Raw genomic sequence first — 24509 nt, 5'->3', positions numbered from 1 at the left:
GTCGGCGATTTGATTTCTCCCTGCAGCTCAGGCTGGAATACTGTACATTTATCTATCCTCAGTTAAACAGTTAAATTCAGTTAAAATTTTGTGGGGACCAATCACAAAACTGGCTTATCCACCTGGCGCGCTATTGGCGGGTTTACCACGATGACGATAGAGAAGCGTCCAAGCAGCTTCTTGTTTACGTTCAACGTAGCGGCCACCGAAGCGCAGCAACCCGTTGATGCCGCTGTCGCTGCTACGTCACGGATCGTGGGGAAGCCGTGGTCTGATTGGTTGAAGGACTATCCAATTGCGTACAGAGTCATTTGAACTGTGCCCGTTGATCACGTCTCCTGTGCAGTAGAAAATACAGAGCAGACTCCCCAGACTAATGTTCAATCTTAAAAGATTGAGCTTGGTCTGGTGATAGCCAGACTAACATCATGTAGGAAGGAGAAAGGTGTAATCAGGCCTCCACATACAGAGCTCAGCCCCTCTGCTAATTTTGTCCAGTGGCCACTGCCGGTATTGCAACGAGAAATCCCTCTGCGACCCAGAAAGGATTGTAAACATAGACCACCATTGTAAAAGAGACGTGTGTAAAACTGCTGCCAGGACACGTCCAACTGCAAACAAGGTGGGTTATGACTCTTTCTATTCTGAATTTATAATCCATGGACTTTTTATGTCCCCCAAGCTGAGAAAAGCGATTTAAAAACCGGTGACCACAATGTAAAGTCGATGGGCTGAGCGGGAACTCGCGGGCGGGGCCAGCGAGACAAACACTACTGCGCATAGTCAGTGGTCACATATCACGGAAGTAAAACCCGGAAGCTTGGAAACCTTTTTGCCGGATGCGCCAATGAGCAACTCTCATAGGAATAAACGGGGCTCCACCATTAACGTTGCATCCAGGTCTATAATGCATCCATGGGTGTAATACGTACACTGGCTTCGTAGGCGCAGGATTCAAAGATAAGTTTCTCAGGTTGGTGATGCCAGTTCTGGACCGGGGCGTAGGGTGCTGCCAGACTTGGAGGCCTCAGGGTCAGACGGGGCTCTCGATGCCGTTCTTCATACCGTTCCTGGAATAAAGAAGTATCATTATAAGACTGACAGAGGCCCACTATAATCACTACATCACATAAAAGAAACACACTGGAGGACATAATGTACTAATGATATGAGAGATACAGGTAAACCTAAACTTACGTGTGGTCTGTGTCGTTCACTGCGATATCTTTGGGTAACGTCATAGTCAGTATCTTGGACTTTTTTCCTCCCTGGCTCTACTATTGGCAGCAGAGGGTCCATTGAGCGTCCTGTGTAGGACTCCATCGGATTGAGGGGGGACGAGGTCTGGGATCCAGGAAGGTCTTGGCACTGGAGAGACAGAGTCGGCCATGGTTAGTTGTCATAACAGTGATTGTCCTTCATCTTTCACCAAAAAAATACAAAAAATAAAATGCCCTCCAAGATGTGTGTACTGAAAACAAACCAAGCCTGAGAGGAAGAAAAGCATTACAACGTTTACTAATTAGAAAGTTCCTCACCCTGATCTGAGACAAACGAGGAGGCTTGACTGGAGGTTCCTCATAGGGCCTCTCCGCTAAGGAAGCAATGATGCGTTTCCTGTGCCCAAGTAGGGAGATCTTTAGCACCTGGAGGACAAAGAACATTATCTGGTGAACATGTGGAGCAGCACTTGAGGAAACAGAGGTGCTGGAAAGTTGGAGGCATACCAAGAAACTTGAACAACCTTAAATCTTAAATGAGAACCTAAATGTCTAGTTTTAGAATAACTCTCACTAAAGCATCTTTGCCTTTCATTTACATAACCGTGCCAAATTGATAGGTGGCACACTTAACTGTCACTACCATAAATATTACTGTTTTTTTTCCTGATCTTTGGAAAGTTATTCACCAATATTCAACACCAATGTTCTGTGTATTTTCCTTCAGAAATTGAGTTCCCTGCCTCCCAAAACTGAAGCTAAAGAGTAACCTGTCAAACTTCTCCTTTTATCCTGGATTTTCTTGAACGCTCTGCTAAAACTAATTTCACCCTCCGATACTCCTCATAGTGCGTGTACGTCACGGTGACTCACATTGACAATCTCCAGCTCCCACAGGTTTTTGACACAGTCCAGAGTGCGGTAGCCGCTGGTCAGGAAGTTGTGCAAGTACTCGTGCAGGCCCAGATTCTCCAGCCAAGAGGAGAGGGAGCTGCTTCCGTCACAGCCCAGCGCTTTCACCTGAAGGAGAAGAGTTCATCATTCACTGGTGCTTGGAGGGCTTCGGTACCACATCTGGGCATATATGCTGCCTTTGTAACCAATTTTCCTGCCTGTCTTTTTAAAAAGGAAGTAGCCACAATAACACCATACATGTATATTTGTACATGACTTGAAGGAGGTAGCAGGCTATAGGTTAGATCTACACTACTGCGGTGGTGAAAGAAGTAGTCAGTACCAATACAACAATGTGAAAAAACTCCACTACAAGTATTAGTCCTGCATTCAAAATCACACTTTAGTAAAAGTACAAAGGTATTATCAGCTACATAAATGGACTTTTAAGTATCAAAAGTAAAAGTACTCATTCTGCAGAAACTGATGTGTTCTTATATATTAAATTATTAAATTGGTAATATTGATGCATCAATGTGTCAGACTGATCTCATGAATTGGCGTATGTATGACACGCCAATTTGTATTCCGTTTTTGCGTGTTATGAAGACGCATAATCGCATTTTTGCGTGTATATCAACGCAAATCGGCCGCCATTGGCCTATATTGAGAGTCCATTTCCGCCGTAGCGAGTGGTATAAAAGGAACGAGGGATTGGGTAAGGAGGTAGGTTAGGGTGGTGGATGGGTAAAACACAGGGCTTTCACCTGGGAGAGCCGGGTTTGCGCCTCGCGTGTGGCGATTTTTCGGCCGTTTTTTGTTTTTAATGTTTTGTTTTTAATAAGCCTTACCCAATGTTTCTTTCCTAAACCCAACCATTTGTTGTTGTCGTAAGCGTGTTTTAGTTGTTATTTTCCGTGTTTTTGTCACTGTTTTGTCACTAAAGCCTTTCCCTGTGTTCTTTTCCTAAACTCAACCATTTTTTTTTCTTGACAGGCGTGTGACGTTGTTCTCGCGATAGTACGTCGCGTTCTCGCGCAACGTGGCGAGGCCACGTGGTGGGTCTGTTTACATCAGCTGTTTCCAGCGTGTATCATACACGTGGATAGCTGAAAATGGCGTAAAATAACACGCCATTTGGCTTTATGAAAGTGCCGTATATATTTACGCAAAGTCATGATGCCATGTTGAATGTGTAAGTAGCATTTTATTGTTGTGGCTGGACGAGGAGGAGCTAGTTTCTAAATATACAGATAGATCTACTTTATATACAGTTTGGTAGTTTATTCCTGTTGTTCTCAATCTAGGGGTCAGGCTCATCAAAAGGGTCACAAGATAAATCTGAGGGGCGTGAGATGACAAAGTTCTGCAGCACACATTTGTATTCATTCTTTGGACTTTTCTCTTGTCTTCGCTCTCTTTGGTGAAATATTGGATATTCTCAGTTCAGCTCAAAGTAAAAAAACAAAAAACAGTTAAATAAAACCTTCTGAAAAGTTTAGAGGGGAAATAACTTTTCAGTGAAGACACTGAATGCTGAGATAAGCATTGAAGTAATAATCAATGATCGGTCACCTTGGGTAACGAACGTGCTGCATGCAGGATCTTCTTTCTGTGACTTGGGTCTGTGATCCCAATCTCTCTCAAGTCCTGGTCCTCCATTACATTGGTCCCCTGTAGAATAAAATACAAACAAAAATGAAATGAGCCTTAATCACTAGCAGTGAGTAAGTAAATACTGTGCGGTGCATGCAAGAGACCACAATGAATTTTAGACCAAACATATTGCAACGTAATGTAAAAAGTCATATGAATAAATGATCATATACACTACATTCAAATCAACTATGAAAATCGAAAACATCTAGTTTAGACGAATCCTCCACGAGAAGAGCCCATGCTGCAGGGTAGGTATTGATCACAAGTAATGATGCCATTGCAGAAAAAAGGTCAATTACTCCTGAGTGAGATCTTCAAACTCCACCCTGGGACCCAACATACTGACTGTACTAAGGGGGCCACGTCAATAACCCCTTAAATCATATGTAAGTGTACGGAGGAGGGGACTGATAGGGTGTGTGTGTGTGTGTGTGTGTGATGGTCAAACCCATCTTTGGTTACGGTATCACCTTTGGGACTGTGTGGCAGGTAACGGATAACAGAGAAAGCAGCGATAAATCAATGTCAGAACTGCAGAGTGGTCAGCAATATGAGACGGAGGGGTAGAATGCCGGAGCATTGATAGGTGACTGGAAAAGAAATAAATCAAAACACCCTGACGTGTAACAGGAAAGCCCATTTCTACACTGCACGTCATTAGCACTGTCCTGTTGGCTGATCTAATGACCTGACAAGTCAAAAGAAATGAGTTGTTACAAAGCATTACCACTCAGATGACCAGCAGGAAGTCAGTAAGAATCCATCTTGTTGACTAATTTACTTTTAAAGAAGGGGTCAGCAACTTCTCATGTGGGGAAGTACCATGGTGCTCCATGAGAGCTGCTGCCTCAGGGGCTAACTGGGACGGCTCAGGGCACATGTGGCTGACTCTTCAATATGAACCTCAAGTTAATCACACACACACACACACACACACACACACACACACACACACACAACACACACACACACACACACACACACACACACACACACACACACACACACACACACACACACACACACACACACACACACACACACACACACACACACACACACAGGATAGAAGCTGTCTGTAGGTCAAACCTGACAGCCTGTTTTTCATGCAGACGCTGTAAATGCAAACAAGGGGTGGAAAGGGTGAGAAGTGGGGAGGAGCGAGTCCGTCAGTGAGGGTAAGAACTGCAGAGTAATCTGTGTAATGCTCTTTGTAGAATCACAATGTTAATTGCAATTTGGCTGAGTATCCACTGATCTACAGTTCTATACGGATACAACATTTATAGCGTATGAATATGTAGTATGTAGTTTGTTTGCATCAGCCTGTCTGTTGGAATTTTGAGAAAGACAGAAAGAAAAAAGAAAAAACAGACAGACAGGAAATTACAGAGACAATCCGAAAGAAAAACAGAAAGCACAGAAAGACAAACAAAAACAAAGATGGACAGACAAACAAATAGAGACAGAAAGAAAGAAATAGACAGAAACCGATATACAGCGAGACAGACAGAAAGTAAGAAAGACAGAAACCGACAGACACAAAGGAAGACCGAAAGAAAGAAAGACGGGAAAGAAAACACACACACACACATTATATATATATATATATAGTGAAAAGCGGCCCTAGTTAAAGCTCATATTGAGTGCAAGACATTGTGACGCATCTTTTTTTATTTTAATTCCTCGCACTAAACTGACAACTTAAAGCCCATTTTCTCTGAGCAGCAATACGCCGATCGCTACCTCTCCTACTGGGGATTGAAACTATTTGGGGAGCTGGATGGATAATAGCGCTTTCACAGTGCATGGATCATTGCATTACTGTCTCACTGGATATTAACTGATAAATGGCTCTGTGGGGGAAACGCAGCTCTAACGGACTCAATCTACAGTCTTTGCTCCCACTCCCTGAGTTGTATTCTGCACTTCTTACTGTTAAATAGATGTGTTTGAAAGCAGCTATGTTGTCGCTTATGTGAGCGCCTGCTTTATGTCTTGTTGCACATAAAGCTTTCTCTTCGTTACACTTTATAGACATTTAAGATGCTGTTTATGGTTTCCATCACTGGAAGTAAGCACAGGAGAGAACATATTTTAATAATATATATTTTTCACTGCAGATATTATGGCTTGTCAGAATGTTTGCTGTGAAAAAGCCAATCCTGTTTTCTCAACAAAAACATCTGCAATGAAAAAGGCCTATTGGGCCATATGGGTTTGGTAAAGAACAACATTAGCGCTGAAATGATTAGTCCGTTCATTAATCAACTAGTCGATTCACAAAAAATCAATCACTATTTTAATAATGGATTTACCGTTTAATGCTTTTGTCAAGCGAGGAAATGCTAACTATTTGCTAACTGCCAGCATTTTTTCTCTGTTTTGTGTCTTTGTATATTACATAACTTTGGGTTTTGAGACATCACCTTGAGCTCAGGGAAATTGTGGTATTAACCTGAACTTGAACCTGTGGTAATAACCTGAAAGTAACCTGAACTAAAACCTACTGAATGCCAGGACTTTAAATCTGAACCCTCATGTGGGGAAAGATACTTGAAAGGGATCATCTTGTCTTTGAAAAGGTAGCAGAGTTGATGAGACTCCCATCTCCTGCAACATAAATAATACATTCGCCTGTGCTTTATCTTGATAAGCCATTCATCCCCCACACAAAGACTTTGAAAACACAAACAGTGTGACTTGAGAGATGTGGCGGTGACAACTCTGTGGGAAAAAATTCTGACTAATGTGGTTCCAATTTTTCCATACCACAGGCTCAGCAGGTCTAAACGTGATTAGTTGTAAGAAAGCTGACATCAACACAACTTGGGTGAAAAGATTAAATCGAGAGTAATGTAAGCTGGGAGGTTTTGTATCTGTGCGTAAGGCCCATCCATCTCTGGTTTTCCCTTTCCTCTCATTAAAATGCTGCTCTCTCCTCTGTCTTTCCTGAGAACAGCCACAGCGGTCCCTGTGGTTTAAAAGCGCTCTGAATTCAGGCCAGGGACCGGAGGGCACGGATCACTCATTCTGACTCTCTAAAGGACGGCTGACCAACAGCACTAAAAGTCATAGTTTGTCGTCCTTAACAGACCACACAGGCCTGCGAAAAAAGGCTAAGGGGAAATTGTGACAGATGTGCAAAAAAAAAAAGTTTAAAAATTAACCCTGTATTCCATCCAATTCCTGCTCAAATGTTTTTCAAACGAGCAAATGGGCAACAATTCATCACCACCATTACCCCAGCAGCAAAACCAATTAATCCATTCCCAATCCTCGACTTTTTAATGCATGAAGCCATTACTGAATTTCCAATTTGTCTGCAGGCTTTGGTGGCACTGACTCTTAACATCATAACTGCTTTGCATCCATTTTATGGCAGAAAATAACAATAAAAGGATAGAAAAAAAGGCAGGACACACTGTTGAATTGAGATTATACAGATGCAGCACAGAAGTATACTGTAATGGTCAGTCCATACCAGACCTTTGTAATCACTTCACAAATTGTTAACTCTTTACATTTCTGTGAGTGATTTTTATGTATGTGATAGATATATATATATATATATATATATATATATATATATATATATATATATATATATATGTGTGTGTGTGTGTGTCTAAGCTAAGCTACTGGATGCCTAAAATTTCCCTCGGGATGAAAAAAGTCTCTCTCTCTCTCTCTCTCTCTCTCTCTCTCTCTCAACAGAGTCTAATCTAAACAAACTTTTAGATTAAAACCAAGCTCTTTTTTTCTTTTCTTCTAGTATATACTGAGTCACACTGGCATGAAAAGTAAAGAACATTTGTGCTTATCTAGCCGGCTCCATAACAAAGTGATGTCCCAGCAGAAGTACATAGGTGATGGAGTTGCCTCAAATACAAAGTAAAGTTGGAGCTCTGTTTGCTGACCGTGTCACAGCTGTGCTTAGAAGAAGAGAGAAAAAGGAGCTGATTCGTTTCGACAAGCGTTACATGTCAGTACCAGCGAGAGTTGGAGAACAGCACGGCCCGCACAGAGCCTGTTTCATCCGTACATTTGCTCCACGAGTCGATAAAAAGCATCTAATTGGTTTCAGAAGAGGCTCAAACACAATACAATCACTGCGGTTATTGATCCACTTCTGGAGCGAGCCTGCAGGATAGACTGAGATCACAGCAGTCTGACTGGCAGAGTAAACACGGATTAATTAGTGATCTCCACGCACAGCGGACATGCTGTTTTTCAACCATGGTTCTTCAATGATGTTAATACTCACGAGAGGATTAAAAGAAGCTTACAGATCATTTTAGGCAGGCTGGCGCACTGCGTGGCTCAGTTGGTGCTCAATTTTTCCATTTGAAAATGAAAAAGGACATGACCTCTTGACAGGCTGCTGAGGTCCTTATGGACTCATTTACTGTAACTGGACTCACAATTACATTCTCTAACTCTGGCAAAGTACAATAAATCTTTTTGTACACATAACTTATAATTAACTCCATTTTGCACACCCAATGCACATCCAATCTGCACACTGTACTGTTTTTTATTCAGTTTTAAACCTTGTGTTGTCCTTCGGGTCCCAGTGACCCGAAGGACAACACAAGGATTATGTACTTCCCTTTACTTTGTTGAGAATTGCTCTCTAAACAAGGGTTAATACAGCACCTTAGTTCTTGTTTGTACAGCATTTTGGTCAGCTTAAACTGTGTTTAAATGTGTTCTAGAAATAAACTTTACTTACTTACTTTACAAGAAACAGGGTTTAGAGAGCAATTCTCAACAAAGTAAAGGGAAGTACATAATCCTTGTGTTGTCCTTCGGGTCACTGGGACCCGAAGGACCACACAAGGGTTAATGCACTTTATGCATTCTTTATTCAGTGTGGTATCTATCTATCTATCTATCTATCTATCTATCTATCTAAGTTAAGTTGATGAAATATGAATACGAAATACGATGAAATAAAAAGGAACTTTAATCAAAAATATCAATGATGACGAAACCTCATAATAATGCTTTGAATTATTTGACAAATTATTTGTTAATTTCTATATTTTACACAATTTCTTAATGTATGCATTTGCATTTCTGTATGTATATCCTAATTCCTTTATTACATTTATTTAATAGTGAACATTTTGGGGCTACATAAAACAAGTCTGGTACAACTAATACAATTAGACAAAAGAACCGTGGTAACCGTGCCAACAAAGAAACCTGGTACTGTTCCATCCACTCTAATGCACATTTAACACAATTAGAAAAGTTTAGCAAAGACAAGGTGACTCCGAGGCTGATTCTCCTTTCCAAATGAGAACAATTTGTCATTCTTTAAAAAAGGTCAAGAGAAGGACATGCTGTTTAAAGGCTTCAGCGGGTTTTTTTCCAAATCCTCTAGTGATTTCAGGAAGCCAGGTGGTCTGTAAGCCGTGTTTAAAGATAGTAAAATTGCCAGCTCTCTGCTTTGAAAAAAAAAAAAAAATACTCAGTGCTTAGGACGGTGCGAGTGTGAAAGACTAAAGACAGTGGGAAGATTAAACCGAGGTAGGAACTTCAGAGGCTTCAGCACAGAACAATGGGTGTTGATGCCACCGGGTGAGAAGGAGAGAGGCAGAGAAATGGGGGAAGTCTCTACTCAGGTTATGTAAAGTAGATTATTCATGCAAGTATCCAGTGTATACCGAAATAAGTCAGACCCATCTGGGTCCTACAGCTATAGGATACATCCGTTGCATGAAACATTCACATCTATTCTGGTATTCATCTGGTGAAGTTTCTACATTTGTAATGATATCCTTAACAGTAAAACACTGTTGCTTAGTAAGACAAAATCTGCTATCTGGAGACCAAGAAGTCCTGATTTACAAGTCTAATTAACACAGCGTAATTAACAAAAAACAAACCGTTAACACTGACCTTCATTTGGAAAGACAAAAACATGAACCATGGTGTTGACAGGGGCAGAATTTACCTCCAAACAAGGAAAGGCCTGAGACTCACCTGTGGCACTTTCAACTCCGATATACAGAGGGAGGACAAAGCAACGGAAGTGCAGATGAACTCGATATAACTTCAACACTATTGGGATCACATTAGGCTGCAGGAAGTTTAGCGTAGTCACAATGTGACCGAATCAAGTGCTGACTTCTGAGGTTACAAATGTGGCTTCGGTTGACATTGTGCCTTGTAAATAAAAATGACATTGCCAGCTACAAAGGTAACCCATTAAAGTGAACGTTAATTTGCAGTTATAAAACACTTAAAAAGGTGCTCTAAGCGATGTTGGGTGACGTCACTTCTTGTTGACGTTCGAAGTATTGCCAAACAAAATGGAGGCTAGCTCGCCCCTCCCTCCTCCTCATCCCGTCCCCTCCCCCTCCCTTCCGCGCACTAACCCCCCAACCCCCACCCCCAAATCCTTCTTGTCGGTTATTGGCTGTTTGTTATGTTTGGTGGTGCAGGTTGGCCAGTTTGTTTTTGTTGCCATTTGTGGAGCCTGGGCAGCGGACATGTTGTAGCCTAAAAAAACACATGACATCGCTTAGAGCACCTTTAAATACAAATATTTGCAAAGCAACACAAGAGGTGTCAAGAGTCTGGCCTTCAGGAGCACTGGTCATAAAGAACATGAAGGAAGATAACTTTATGGTCAATGTGCACAGGGCAGTGCTGTAGTACTCAATGCCGGTCTTGGTCCCAAGACCACTTTTCGAAGGTCTTGGTCTCGTCTCGGAATCGACCACATTGTTTCTCGGGATGAAGAGGACTCAGGATTTTATTTCAAGACCACAACATCAGGGAGATCACCAAACTGCCTGTGTGTCGTCTGATTTATGTGTTGACATCATTACGGTGATTGGATGTAAAACTTCCTGCTTCTAATGCAACCAATAACTTGACTCATTTCTAGTTTGGAATGTGTTCCTGTTAACCCCCCCCCCGCCCCCCTTTTAGCACGCACTCCCAAAGTGAATGTTGGTAACAGGAGAAGAAGCTCTGGCTGCCTGGGAGATGTCAGCCAAATCGTCAGTAATAACATTTTATGTATTACATTTTATTATTTATTTGCAAAGCAACAACTAAAAGAAAACACACAGCAGTGTGTAAGTTTTGCAATGTAACCCTAACCAACACAGCTGGGACCATCTAAAATTTTTCTCTGCACTTAATAAGAAAGCATAAAGTAAAGCTAAGTGTAAGTGATGCTAGCAAAGCTAGCTATCTAAAGTTATCAATCTGCCTCTGTACCAAAACTCTTCAGAAATCTCTTCAGCCCTCACCCAAAGGGATTTAGCGAATATTAGCTATACATATTAGCTAGTTGTGTATATACTGTATGTTTCAGTTGTTTGGTCTGGTCTTGGTCTCAACCCCTCAAAGTCACGGTCTCGATGGTCTTGGTAATGACTTGGTCTCGGTTTAGGTGGTCTTGACTACAACACTGGCACAGGGAATTGAATTAAGCATGCCCCTTCCTATTTACACATGTATCCCTTCACATTTTGTATGCATGTCTTTAGAAGGGTCACAGTTCAGAGACAAAAAGTTCGTATTCTTATTCATCTTATTGAGTATAGAGTTGAATATGGATTTCTGTGTTTTGTGCAGGATTTCTATCTTTAAGTCTGTAACAGAAATAGAGCTACATTGGCTCACGTACCATCTTATCTTTTTTAATCTTTTTTAAGAGTTTCTTTTGTGTTGTATGATGATTTAAAAGCGTTCATTTCCCATCAAATGGCTCAACAAAACCCTACAATATTCTGGTGTGCAGATGATCAAGAAATGGGATTGACTGCTCAATTTTAAAATGTTTAAGTTAGTTAACTTTGTCTCAAAAGCCTGAAAAGAAGGCAAGATGGACCATTTCATTAGTAATTATGTACTTTGATTCATTATTATATAGTAAATGTTTTTCTCAGTGATTTATTATTTTTCTTAGACAATAAAAAGGAAATTGTTCAAGTTGGTTTTCCTTAGTTTGATTTGGATGGTTTATCACCTGTATGGATTTGTGGTGTCTTGTAAGCCCATGTGGGGTGTGCATAGAATAAGTTCAATAAGACAACACTAAAAACTTCATTCATTCTAACATACAACTGTACATGTCAATGTTAAGACTTGTCGTCTGCTTGCATGTTTTCTGACCACACGTGTGGTGTTTGGATGGGATGAAACCAAGCGAACACATGTATGATGTATGATAGACCTGATGGAGGAAAGAGTTTTCATCGTGACACACAAGACGGCTGTCTCATTTCCAACATGCCCGGTGGCTCAGCCTACCAGCTGGGTCCCTCATTCTCTCCTCCATCAGTCCTCATTACCGACACAAGCAACAGAGCCAACTCATAGTGGCGTCGCACACCGTGGGCTGTCCAAACTTGTCAGCTTGGCAGAAGCATCCCCTTGCTCACTGAGACGCTCCTCCATTCTGGCCGGGCATCAGCTTCTCAGGCAGCCAGCCCACTGACTGGAAGCGAGAGGCCACGACAGCGGGCCTCTTGAGATGGAGACAGACTGTCTGAGAGCCGGAGAGTGCAGCATAAACCTGACTCAACACACAACTGGGCGTAATGATACCTAAGTTCCGGTGAATTAAATATCTGACGGATCACAGATCAAACTGCATATTCGTCTGGTTAATGGACGTGTAAATCTAGCAAACATCGATGAATGTGCTGCCTGAGAGCCGAGACTCAGGGAAGGTTCAGTCACTGAATTAAGTAGAGAATATTGTACATTTATATAAAGTTTGTGATTAGGGTTTAATGCCGGGAGACGGGATTCCCGGGAAATATGATCAAGACCATTTCCCGATTCCCGGGAAAGGTTATGACGGGAAACGGGGAAAGAAAATAAAATAAAAAAACGCAAGGAGTGCGCGTCTGTTGTTGTCATACGGTAACATTGATGCAGGCGACGGTGCCGTACTGTAGCTATGGTAATGCAGGCTCACTAAATTCATTCACCTGCAACAGTTGTTTGAAGCTACTATCCAGGCTACATCCATGGAGGCGGAGAGAGCGTTTTCTATCTGCAGCCAATTTGTCACGAAAATCCGAAACTGCCTGAGCCCAGAGTCAATTGACGCTCTCTGCTTCTTGAAAGCACACTTCCAGAAGAAAAAGAAGTGAGAGGCAGGGTGAGAATGCATTATAAACTAAAAGAAATATGTAGCCTAAGTTATCACGAATTCAATGCAATGCTGAAATAGTGTTAAGTGTTAAATGTTTTTATTTTTTCAATTCAGTTTTACATAGGTCTATAGTCCTGTCTTTTTGCAGTGCACAGGTGTACATCTATGTGGGTTGTTTTCTTTAATTTAGTTGAACTTGTATGTGTTTAAAAGAGAAATATGCCTACCCTAATAAAGAAATATTTGGTTAACTTTGAGTGATTATTCCCGTTTGCAGCCGCTTACAAATCTCAACAGCCACAGAATGGATTTCATTTAACAGAATGGTTTATGAATCATTCAATGGTTTACTTTAGCAGATTCCGTTAGTTTTTATAATGGAGTTCTGTAAAATATTGGTTTTATAAGGGTTGCCTAGATTTTCAGAAGACAATTCACAGACATTCCACCTGGTATTTCTTAACTAGCGCTGCAGCTCACTTGATCACGCAGCAGAATTGGTCACTGCAAAATGTGTTGATGATGGACATAGACTGTGTTCTTTTGCCCCAATAATGATACAAATAATATAAAAAAAATGTCAGTTTGGGATGTGGAAACAACAACAAAAAAACAGCTATTTCCCGGGATTCCCAGGAAATGGGTCGTCTTTTCCCGGGATCTGATTCATCAAATTTTCGGGCAAAATATGAAACCCTACTTGTGATGTAATGTGAGATATTGAATCATGTGCTGAATCCACCCAGAATAAACAGTCCCTATAATGAAATGCTGAAAAACAAGTCCGACTCATGAAAGAGCGGGAGGGGTCGTTACAGGATTTCAGCTAATTGAACTTCAGACGAAGCTAATGGGATCATCTCACAGCTAATGGAGGGGGGCTTCAATTGGATTAATGCACAAAGACCCACATTGGAGTTAAGGAGGAGGAAGCGGTGAAAGGACAAGAGAGAAAAAAAAAAAAGATCATAAAAAGTGAGGAGAGAAAGAAGAAGAAAGTAAGTGGATACAACAGTCAGGAGCATTAAGGTCAATTTGGACAGAATATAAGAGAAGTGAGCAACTCACCATGTAGTGCAGGTCGTCGAAACCATTGAGGAGTAGTTTGCTCTCGTACTGCGGCAGCCCCACGTGCTCCAGCCAGTCTCCCACGGGCTGGTCCAGCAGCCGGCCGGCAGCACCTGCTGACAGGGGAAAGCGCTTCAGGAGGGAGAAACCTTTCAGCCGGTAGCAGCGGCACTCTGAGGATGAGACGTGGCATTGCCACATCATTCTCGGCCAGCAGAGCCGAGCGCACCAGCAACAGGAAGGCGGGGGAGACAGCGTTCTCCGTGGACAGGGCGTCAGCTCCCGCAGGGCAGCGGGGGCCGAACCACAGTCACCCAAGATGGCTTAAAGTACCCCTGATGTCAGGGGGTGAAGGGGATGATACACGGGATATGAGCTGGTGGACTACCAGCTAATAGAAACTGAATTCCTAGCTGTGACAGTCAGCCAGGAAACGTGCCAAAGACACATTTACAATCAACACAGTCACTGCCTCACTTCACTGTTGCAAATGTAACAAAACAGTTCATATCAAACTTTGGGAAGAAAAGAAAAAAAAAAAAAAGTCAAAATGTCCCATGTCAGGAGGTATTTTCTGTCCAAACATAAAAGCTTGCAGCGGACTTCATTCAGCTCCAGTTTTAGTTTTGTTTCAGCGCCTTCGTGTAAGTTCTTTGGAAACTTGTAGTCAAGAAGCAGGGAGACCAAAACAGGCTCTCCTCTGATTCACAGACCCAACCTGCTGGGTGTATAATCCACCACGCACCGTCCAGACAGGAATCTACCTGAGAACACAACAGTGTTCACATGGAAAGCGGCACGTCGGACAGAAAGATGTGACGCGACTGGTATGAGCTGAGATTGATTGACAACTACAGTGATGGCTGTCAGCAGCCTGAGCCGAGAGGAGCCTGACCTGTACGATGACAAATGACTGCCTCTTAGCCTCTACATCTTACTGGTACAAACTGACTCACTTTTAAAGCACAAAACACATATTTCCTACGGTGACATTTCAGTTAATACACACTTAAATTACCTTGAATTCTTAACTCGATAACTGCATCTTAACCACAGTTAAAAGTTGACAGAGTCAATCATTTTTCCGCTATTAGGAAAGAGTTACATATCAGCTAAATTCATGTTACGTTCTGCAGGCCAACACACAAAGAAAGCTGACAACTTGCAATAACAAACTGATATCAAAAGCTTCTTTTTCCCCCTTGTCAGTGTTCTCATCATCTATTCAAGCTGGTGCAAAACAAATCCCTCCTCTCCAGAGGAGATTCCAATGTCATAAATCCCATTTTGGTCACTCCAGAAGATTGGAAATGTGTCAAGGGAAAAAAAAGAAAGAAAAGAAAATCCAGTCAAGGATCCAATCAGCAACTTCAAAAGAGCACTTAAGTAATAGCTGGCCCCCAGAATTAACTCCTCTGCAGACAAGAGAGTGCTAAAACGGTCTCTTCTCAGTCTGGCACAGTCTGTGAGATGGCCAAGTCCACTTCTACAAAAAATTATTCGCTCTGTAGTCCGCTCTGGGCTGAGGAGCGGACCACCTAGTCCTACACATGCCGAGGTGGCGTCCTTCTATTGTCCTGGCTGTTCACAATACTGCTGCCTGTAATTCCTCTCTCCTCCCTTACACTCTCTCTCTATCTCCCTCTCTCCTCATTGCATACACTTCCCCACCACTCCCTCTCTCCCTCCCTCCTTCGCTCTCTCTCAAACACTGCAGGTGGCTGCTCCATGTCAGTGTGAGCTACCGCTTCAGCTACCCCCCGCCCTCATTACTTGCGGTAGCTCTTGTATATCAGTCGGTTTCTTAAGGTGTCCTTTACCCAAGACCGTCGTCTCTTTCACTCTGATGTAGAACTAAATCAGAGAAAAGCTGAAAAGTACAAGAGACTGCAGGCTCAGAGTCAATCAGCTAGAGATGTCACTGCTCTCCAGTCAACACTGAGAGGAGGCAAACACAAGGCTGAATCAGCGCGGGTAAGGGGGGGGGGCATCAAACAGAGAGCCTCTTCTCCAGCGCGTCCCTCGATGGCCTCCTGACAGCAGCTTCATTGAGATGGAACTGTGGACATGGCGGCTCTAAGATTGAGCCTCACATATACAGACGAGTGGATTCAGATTAGAAATTGCACAATATATCGTTTTCTTTTTTAAACCGTCATCGCGATATCAACTGCCGCAATAACCATATAGTGAAAGACTGCGACATATCGCGAAATGCACACTTTTTGTGTTAGCTGAAAGAAAATATCAGTAGAAAAACAGCACTTTTAAATGTAACTTTTTTTTTAGTGGTGCCGTTTGTATTCAATTCAATGTCCAATTTCTTCAGTAATAGAATGTTGGAAATGATTTCATTTGTTGTTTGAAATTCAACAAGCAATTTGTCGTATTTTAGCAGAATACTGAAAGCAGCAGAAATGCAGAACGGAGTACACTTTACTGGTTTATTATTTATTCATCTCAAGTAACATCGTTAACGCAATGTTCAACAACTTTATCGCATATTTTCCTCATATCGTGCAGCCCCAGCACAGACATGTTCAGACAGGCAGATACAGCGAGTGATGTGGCGCTAACTACTTCACTGCAGTGGTCTCAGCTTTCCTCATGTCTACAAAGCAAAATGAGCTCACCCCCCCCCCCGACATACGTACTGGTTCATATTTAAACAGCTCACTTCAGTGCAGGGCATACAAACAGGAGGGCTAAAATAAGAGGACAGACAACTTTGTGCAAATCCGCTGCATTGCTTCAATATATTAAAATGTGGCTGAGGCAACGCGGGAACTGGAGGTGAACGATGAATAATGTGAAAGCTGAAGGGAAGGAGTCAATTGTTGATTGTACGGCTACAGTCCCCCGGGCACCATCCATCAACCCTGGCGACAGGCTTTTCAAAAGCCTAAAGAATAACAGGTACAGAATCCTTAACACAGAGACATTACTTTACAGAGCGAAAAGCTACATCTAATAAAGTGTCTCTCAGGCACTTTGGTCTTACTTTTTTTTTTTTTTTAAAGACCAGTGCTCAAAAGCAAGCTGGTTTGTGTCACACACGAGAGCGAACACTGCCTTGAAACAAGAACAAGCTAAATGAATCCAGCGGGTCTCCTTTCTATCCTCTGTACCTCTATTCCCCGCAGGACGACAGAAGCTATTCAAAGGCGTTTTCTTACCTTTCTCTGCAGCTGCTAATGTTAATGTAATGATTCCTCTCCTCATCTGTTCTATTACATCAGACCAACTGTCTACCCGCATTATGCTTTTGCACCCAATTCTCGGTTGCTAACTGAATCGCAGTTTGTTTTCGGATGCCTCCTTCATTGACCGTGCACCGGATTTCCCTTGGGGGCACTGATACAGATCAAATAACTAGGAGGGTGATCATAAAGCAAATCCAAGCAGGTATGGCGTATAGTACAAGAAGAAATAACCACTGTCAAAGAAGTTCCCGTGACAGTAAACCTGTGTGCATCGCATACTTACGTTTTGAAAAAAAAAAAAAGCAGGCAAAGCTACGCATTCTAAATCTGCCCACTGAAATCTGTGCTTACTGCAGAATATAGGGTCATATAGGGTTTTAACATTCAAACCTGGAGGGCTCACCGTAAGATTCACAAGAGATTAATAAAAGGTGACATTTATTACACAGGTGAGTGAAAACGGTTTAAATAAATCAGCACTAAAAGCTAAAGAAAACGACCCAAGTTCACTCTCTTACCCTCAAACTTTCATCAGTGATACATTTTTTTTTTTTTTTAATTGAAGAAAAAAGAAAAAAAAACAGCATAAAAAAGGCAATGATGATCGTACTCTACCTGGTGTAGCATATTGCTGATCTCTGGAAAAATCGATGCCGGCACCAATCAGTGTCATGATCTTCTCGATCTGAGGACAGGAACAGAAGAGGCAGATAAGAAGATGGAAGAGCCCTTGTTTAGTTTAGCCTCCACCCCTCACCAGCAAAAATACAGAGAAATGCCCCCATGCTTTAAAACACTCAAACACTAAACCACCAAACGTTACAGTCACCCTGCAAAAGCAAATGACGGCGTTAAGGGTACCTTTAGCGAGAGAGAAATCAGTCACAGGGGTTTTATGGAGGAATAAATAACAATTTTAAAAGGGCACCTTAAGCAACTGCGCCATGGCTGATTGCCTTTATATATCTCAGCGTTACAGTCGTGTCTATTGGCTGCCTGCAGCCAAAACAACACTGATCTGATGTCATCAATGTGATCCCAAAGCAAAAGTTTTATGGCAATCAAGCTAAGAGAAAACGTGTGCGAGTCTAGGAAAATGATACAGAAACAATATCAGGTGATTCATGCTTTTCGTCTATTTGTCAAGCTCTTAGAGAAAACCCTTTAAAACTATCTGTGTCATAATGTTTGCTCCATTAACACTTGTAACAATCACCTGTTGTTTCAAGGCAACTCAATCAAAAGCACAGAAGGAGTTAAATACACAGAGAGAGAGCCTGAGAAGAAAGAGCAAGAACTAAAACTGAAAAGATGCCCAGAGTCCCATGTTTTCTTGCAATAATTCCATGCATTTTTACAGAATGCCTGTGAACATTACTGGGGTGTTTTCACTGATATTCTCGTGCCATACACAAGTACAACATTATCCTTAAAATTCATTCATAAGGGCACTGAAACAGCAGAGGGCAGGGCACTGAAACATGGCTCCCCCTTTCAACCAATCCACAGTATGCATGGACATTGGGAGCGTAGAAAATGAAAAGCTAGAGACTGACAGTGCTCCCGTCACACTTATCAGGTGCTGTCAGTCAAACTCTTTTTTTTTTAGAAAATTGAGTGAATACCTATCTTTATTCGGTTTTTTGTTGTTAAAATATTTCATCTGAGTCAATTGTCCAGGCTGCTGCTCTAAAAGCCCCGAGACAGGTTATATGGCCCCATTAGTATAATTAAATAATGGCAATTAAGTGCCATCGGGAGATTAAAGTCTACATTTGTTAGGTTCTCATCATCAATCAGTACGTGGATGTTTAGTAGTGAAATGGTTTCTAATTGGAAGAGAAATGTCAGAGACAGAAATCTAACTTTGAAGAATGATGCATCTACTTCAATGTGCTGCTGTCAGACAGGATAGTTAATAGCAAATCAGAGCATCTAGACGTGCTTAGAAGAGGAAATGAATAATCACTGAGATTATATAATTCCAAAAGGGTTCACGAAACCTGAAAAAAGGATCCCATCTACCTCTACAAAGAATGCCCCAGAAGAGGACAGAGTCAAACCCCCAAAAGGACCAGGAGATATTTATATGAAGGATGGACGTCTTACGCTGTCAAAGGAATTTGATCTTCGCTGTTTTGTGGCGGGAGAAGTCGTCCGTTTCTGCTAAGAGAAAACTTAAGGGTTTTGTTTTGCCTTTCTTCCGGGCGCCTTCCTACACTGTGCCAACTATTCTCTGGCAAGGGGATTTTAATCATCCCCTTTTATACACAGTTGGTACAGAAAACATTAAACTGAACACACTTTCAAATGGAAAACTGTACAACAATGTGTTTGAAATGATTGAATCATTGAAGAATCAGTGGGGGAATCCATCAGCCTTCGCTGCAGTACAAGATATCACTATTTTGCACTACCTTCTCTGTTATTTTCATATTTAACATTAATCCTCAGCACCTCAGAGCAAATACACCTTTTTTCTAAGGAAAGGAGGAAAGGAGGGAGAGACGGAGGGCAGTGAGTGGATCGTATTATTTTAATTCTCCATACGGTTGATAAGAATACAGCATATTGACCAGATGGTAGATTAGTCACACAAGCTTGACAAATACCCTTCATCTATCAGCACCACATGCTCCCTACATCAGTCATTAAACAGGAATGTTGATGGTGAATTGGCAGCACCTCTCCTACCTGAGCAAAGACCCAGATGAGTCAGCTAATATAGGGGGCCACTGTTCGGAAGAGTGTCTCTGGATGCGTCAGCGCTTTTATCGTGCTTAACCAAACGAAATATTCTCCACAACAAACCTTTGAGGAGTATTAGCATAAATATTAGCATTTTTATATAGCAGATGCAGATAATCACATGTAAAGTAAGCACATGAGATATTCCTGTATGACGTACGTAGTTCCTGGGTTTTTCCATAGCCAGACTTTGATACTTTCACCGTTATGAAATCGAGTAGATGTATGATAAACAGCTGGACGCCAGTTGTTGTTGCGTCAGCAGTTATGGAGCAACGTTATCGTTCACTTGGAGTCGAGTTTATGTCCACCTGATGAATGTAAATCCAATGTTCCCCCTCCTTTTAGCTCCGTGTTTGGTCTCCCAACTCCTGAGGGAAATGTCTGGCTCTTTAGCTGCTAAATGCTCGACTATGTTAATCAGCTAGCCGCTGACTGTGTCCGTCTGCCACTTGGTGCTGAGCAGGTGCAGCACGTTTATGTTGCTCCCATAATAACCTAAATTATTAGGCCTCAGCAGTACAAAGCCAATTAGAAAGCTGCTGATAAACACTGGTATTAATCAGGGGTGTAATATGTAAAACACACACACACACACACACACACAAAAAAAAAAAAAAACACACACACACACACACACACACACACACACACACACACACACACACACACACACACACCTGTGTTAATGAGGAAGGGGGCTCTTGTCTCATAAAGATGCCGAGGTCTGTACTGAAGGGAGGATAATGCTCCTGTCAGTGGCATCGCTTCTCAGCAATGACCAGTAAGGGGGGGTCGGCGCTCTGACATGCAATTTAACTGCCAAAGTTATTTCTTTAACTCGCTGGGGTGAAGAAAATGCCTTTGTACTTTTATAAACCGAAGCAGAGGTTGTAATATTTTGTCCCCCTCTTTGCTGCATCTGCAACGAGGGTTCCTTTTCGGAATGCCTCTAGCTGCAGTGTTTAAAAAAAATAAGGGTTGACTGGTTGCATTTTGGGGATTTTTTTCTTTCATTTAAAACACAATTCAAGTATGGATGCAAGAACAAAAACACACACAGCTGCATCCAGTCCTGGTGTATCAGCTTCACTTGTCCACTAGAATGGGACAGGGAATACTAGCTGCGCCAACGAGACCTAGAAGCAGCTGCCGTGAAAGGCGGGTGTGATATAGTGTTGGAGCTGGGTAAATATATCCTTATAAGAGGAGCACGGCCCAGTGATTTCCTCAAGGTAAAACCCATCCACAACAAGAAAAATCCCTTGGATTTCATGGTCGGGGACTAAGGAGCCCAATGCCATGAGAATTAATAGAGGAGAGGGGGAGGAATGTGTTTTTGTGCTGCGGGATCGAATCAATACAGAAACTACAATGAGGAGGGTCAGAAGTCAGCGGCGAGGTGGAGGTCGACAGCTGAGGAGCTGGCAGTGATGGGAGACGGTCAGGAGATTACAGACACGCGAAGCCATTTATCATGCTTCTCACAGCAGGACTGCCGCTCTAGGATGACTGAGCAGAATAGCTTGGCTGCTGTGATATGAAAACACAAAGTGCTGCTCTTTCATTATCAGCCTTGAGGATCTCAAACAATATGCAACTAAAGCTCAGAGAGAGAGAGGGGGGAGGGGGAGAGAGCTAAATGACGCCTGGCAGAGCTTGTCCAGGGTGAAACAAAAGGCTACTGCAGAGAGAGAGTGCCCGGACCACCGGCCTCAAATTGTCAAGCTGGCACCAAGACAAGGGTTGGACAAAAACGATGGACTAGTGAATGGCATCAAGGCACACAAGCGCACCACCGTCTAAAGCTGGTGCCAACACCTCAATGCCATATAGGGACAAAGCGCTGTCAGCAGTCCCAACAACATTCTCCTATGATAGCCCAATGTCATGCTTGTGTGTCCCCTCGACACAACTTCAAAAACTTTGCAAACTCATCCCCAAAGGATGTAGAAACATCTTTGTGTACATACACACGCATATATATACACACACATATATATTCATATATATAAATAATATATATATACATACATATACATATATATATATACACATACATATATATACATATATATATATATACATATATATATACACATATATATATATATACATATATACACATATACATACACATATACATATATATATACACACATATATATATACACACATATATATACACATATATATATATACACATATATATACATATATACATATATATATATACACACACACATATAGACACACACACACATACATACACACACACACACACAGAGAGAGACAAAACAAAGAAAAAAAGACAACCACAAGCACACACAAAAGAGACACAGACAGAGAGACGCAAGAGAGAGAGAGAGAGAGAGAGAGACAGAGGAGGAGAGACCAACAGAAGAGAGAGAGAGAAAGAGAAGAGAAGAGAGAAGAGAGGAGAGAGAGAGAGAGAGAAAGAGAGAGAAGAAGAGAGAGAGAAACAGAAGAGACACACACACACACACACACACACACACAGAGACACACACACACACACACACACAGAAGACACAAAAAACACACAGACATAACACATATACAGACAGACACACAAGACATATAACAACACACACACACATACAAGAAACACACAGAGACACACACACACACACAAAAGAGAAAAAGAGACACAACAAAGAAAAAAACCAGAGAAAAACAAAAGAGAAGAGAGAAGGGACAGAACACACAGCATACACACAGAAAACACACAAAAAGAAAAAGAGGCAGAAAGAGGAAGAACACAGAAAAAGAAGGAGAAGGAGAGAGAAAAGAGAAAAGAGAGAAGAAGAGAAGAGGAAAAAAAGAAGACAGAGGATGAAAACAAAAAGAGACAAAAGAAAAAAAGAAAAATAATAGACACAACATAAAAAAAATAATAGAGAAAAAGAAAAGAGATGAAAAAAGTAAATGGAAAAATAAAAGAAAAGGAGAAGAAAGTAAAAGAAAATAAAGGGAGAAAGAAAGAGAAAAAGAGAGAGAGAGAGAGAGAATTTGATGGAAAACACATAAAAAGAGGGAAACACCACAACTACCACACACCCTGGGGGGGAGGGGAATGGAGTATAAGTATACAATATAACACAGCATAGATTACAAATCAAGACCCATTCATAATGAAGTGAGATAAACAAACAGAAAATATAGATAAATAGATAAAGGATGTGACAATGGGGACATAATTTGAAGTTGGAAAAAAGGTAATAAATGATATGTTTAAAATCGTAATAATATCGTATCGTGACATAAGTATCGTGGGTGATATCGTATCGTGAGGCCTCTGGTTATTCCCACCCCTAGGAATTACCGCTGCAACGTGCTTCTTCATAACATCCTTTTTGAGGCATCGAGGCTTATATTTTGCACAGTGCAGCTCAGGGCTTGTACATTACGAATTCATTCTAGCTGCATTGCAAGAATGTGTCTATTGGTCTAGCTGACAGGCTGCTTCACACAAACATATGGCCAATACATGGCTTGTCAGGGACATGCTGTACATGAGATCCATCAGAGGCAGGATTCATGGTTGGCAGGCTCTGGTGGGGGGGGGGGGGGGGGAAGAGAAAAACATATTTTATTCCGTGCTGACAACCAGAGCAAAATCATAAATTTTCAAGGTCAACTGCATTGTTAGTATTATCCCAAACAATTTCATTGTGTGGTCTACAGAGTGGAGAGTAAATAAAACGCAGTCGGTGGTATGAATGAATAATTAAGGATGAATTGTGAAGCTCGTTGCCAGCAGCCTACTTTGGGGTTTCAAATAAGCTTTCAGGCATTCAGATGAACTTAAAGCTGGCCAGTTCACCGAGTAACACACACTACTATGGAGTAAACAGCAAATGAGGCCATTGCCCGAAGTGCATCTCCTTCTAACCGATAAGATCTCTTCTTCGGTTAGAGGCCAATATTACAACCTGTTCTTCTGCATACATGGGAGGGCGTGTTGTTGTGCTAGAGGACAGCGATAGCTTCGGGTTTTCCTCCTCCTCTACCTCTTTTCCTTTTACAGCCAGATACATTCTCAGGATCAGTTTATGCAGTTCATCTTTGCAGAAGCACCGGGAGAAGACAACAGAGGAGATACACTACTCTATTGCTGGCTGCTTAAGGGGAATCAGGGGAAGAGCAGCAATCTCAAAGTGATGTCATGCCTGCCTTAATCCTGTCACGCTCCCTGAGACCACATCCCTCAGACAGTCTGAGGAGGTGAGCTATTCGTTACACTGGATAATTAAACTGTACAGTGACCTGCCTGTGACCAGAAAGTTTGAATCAGGAATTCAAAAAGATTCAGAAAATGTCCCCTTTCATTGACATTATTACCCAACTGGACCACAGAGAAACAACGATGTCTCAGGGGCCGTGTCAATACTTTCCTCTATAGCATTACAAGTCAACTGTGGACTTTTGAAATAGGCAATAAGTAATAAATAATATTAAAAAAAGACCACACTTTAGGTCTATGCTTTGAGTGGAATGTGTGTCATTTGTGACAGAGCTTGGCCGATAAATCAACCAGGCCAGAATGAACTTAATGCAGAA

General features: G+C 41.8%; 1 protein-coding gene across 13 annotated transcripts in view; it reads right to left on the bottom strand.

Moving 5' to 3' along the window:
• The window catches only part of LOC120558842 (ankyrin repeat and SAM domain-containing protein 1A-like), a 74477-nt gene that overhangs the window by 8536 nt on the left and 41432 nt on the right, over positions 1-24509 (bottom strand). For 5 of the 13 annotated variants that reach the window (XM_039800120.1, XM_039800125.1, XM_039800124.1 and 2 more), the window contains 8 exons: positions 19287-19343; positions 17793-17862; positions 13975-14090; positions 3690-3788; positions 2094-2240; positions 1539-1646; positions 1198-1368; positions 933-1070 (listed from right to left, as the gene is read on the bottom strand). In XM_039800120.1, coding sequence (XP_039656054.1) covers positions 933-1070; positions 1198-1368; positions 1539-1646; positions 2094-2240; positions 3690-3788; positions 13975-14090; positions 17793-17862; positions 19287-19343 — 906 coding nt within the window. The remainder of the gene's footprint in view (positions 1-932; positions 1071-1197; positions 1369-1538; positions 1647-2093; positions 2241-3689; positions 3789-13974; positions 14091-17792; positions 17863-19286; positions 19344-24509) is intronic. The other 8 variants (XM_039800130.1, XM_039800122.1, XM_039800126.1 and 5 more) reach the window with 5 other exon arrangements.

This window comes from Perca fluviatilis, chromosome 5 (genome assembly GCF_010015445.1).
Source record: "Perca fluviatilis chromosome 5, GENO_Pfluv_1.0, whole genome shotgun sequence".
Classification (NCBI taxonomy): Eukaryota; Metazoa; Chordata; class Actinopteri; order Perciformes; family Percidae; genus Perca; species Perca fluviatilis.
The sequence above is the reverse complement of the archived record's forward strand: the minus strand, read 5'-3'. Positions and strand labels throughout refer to the sequence as shown.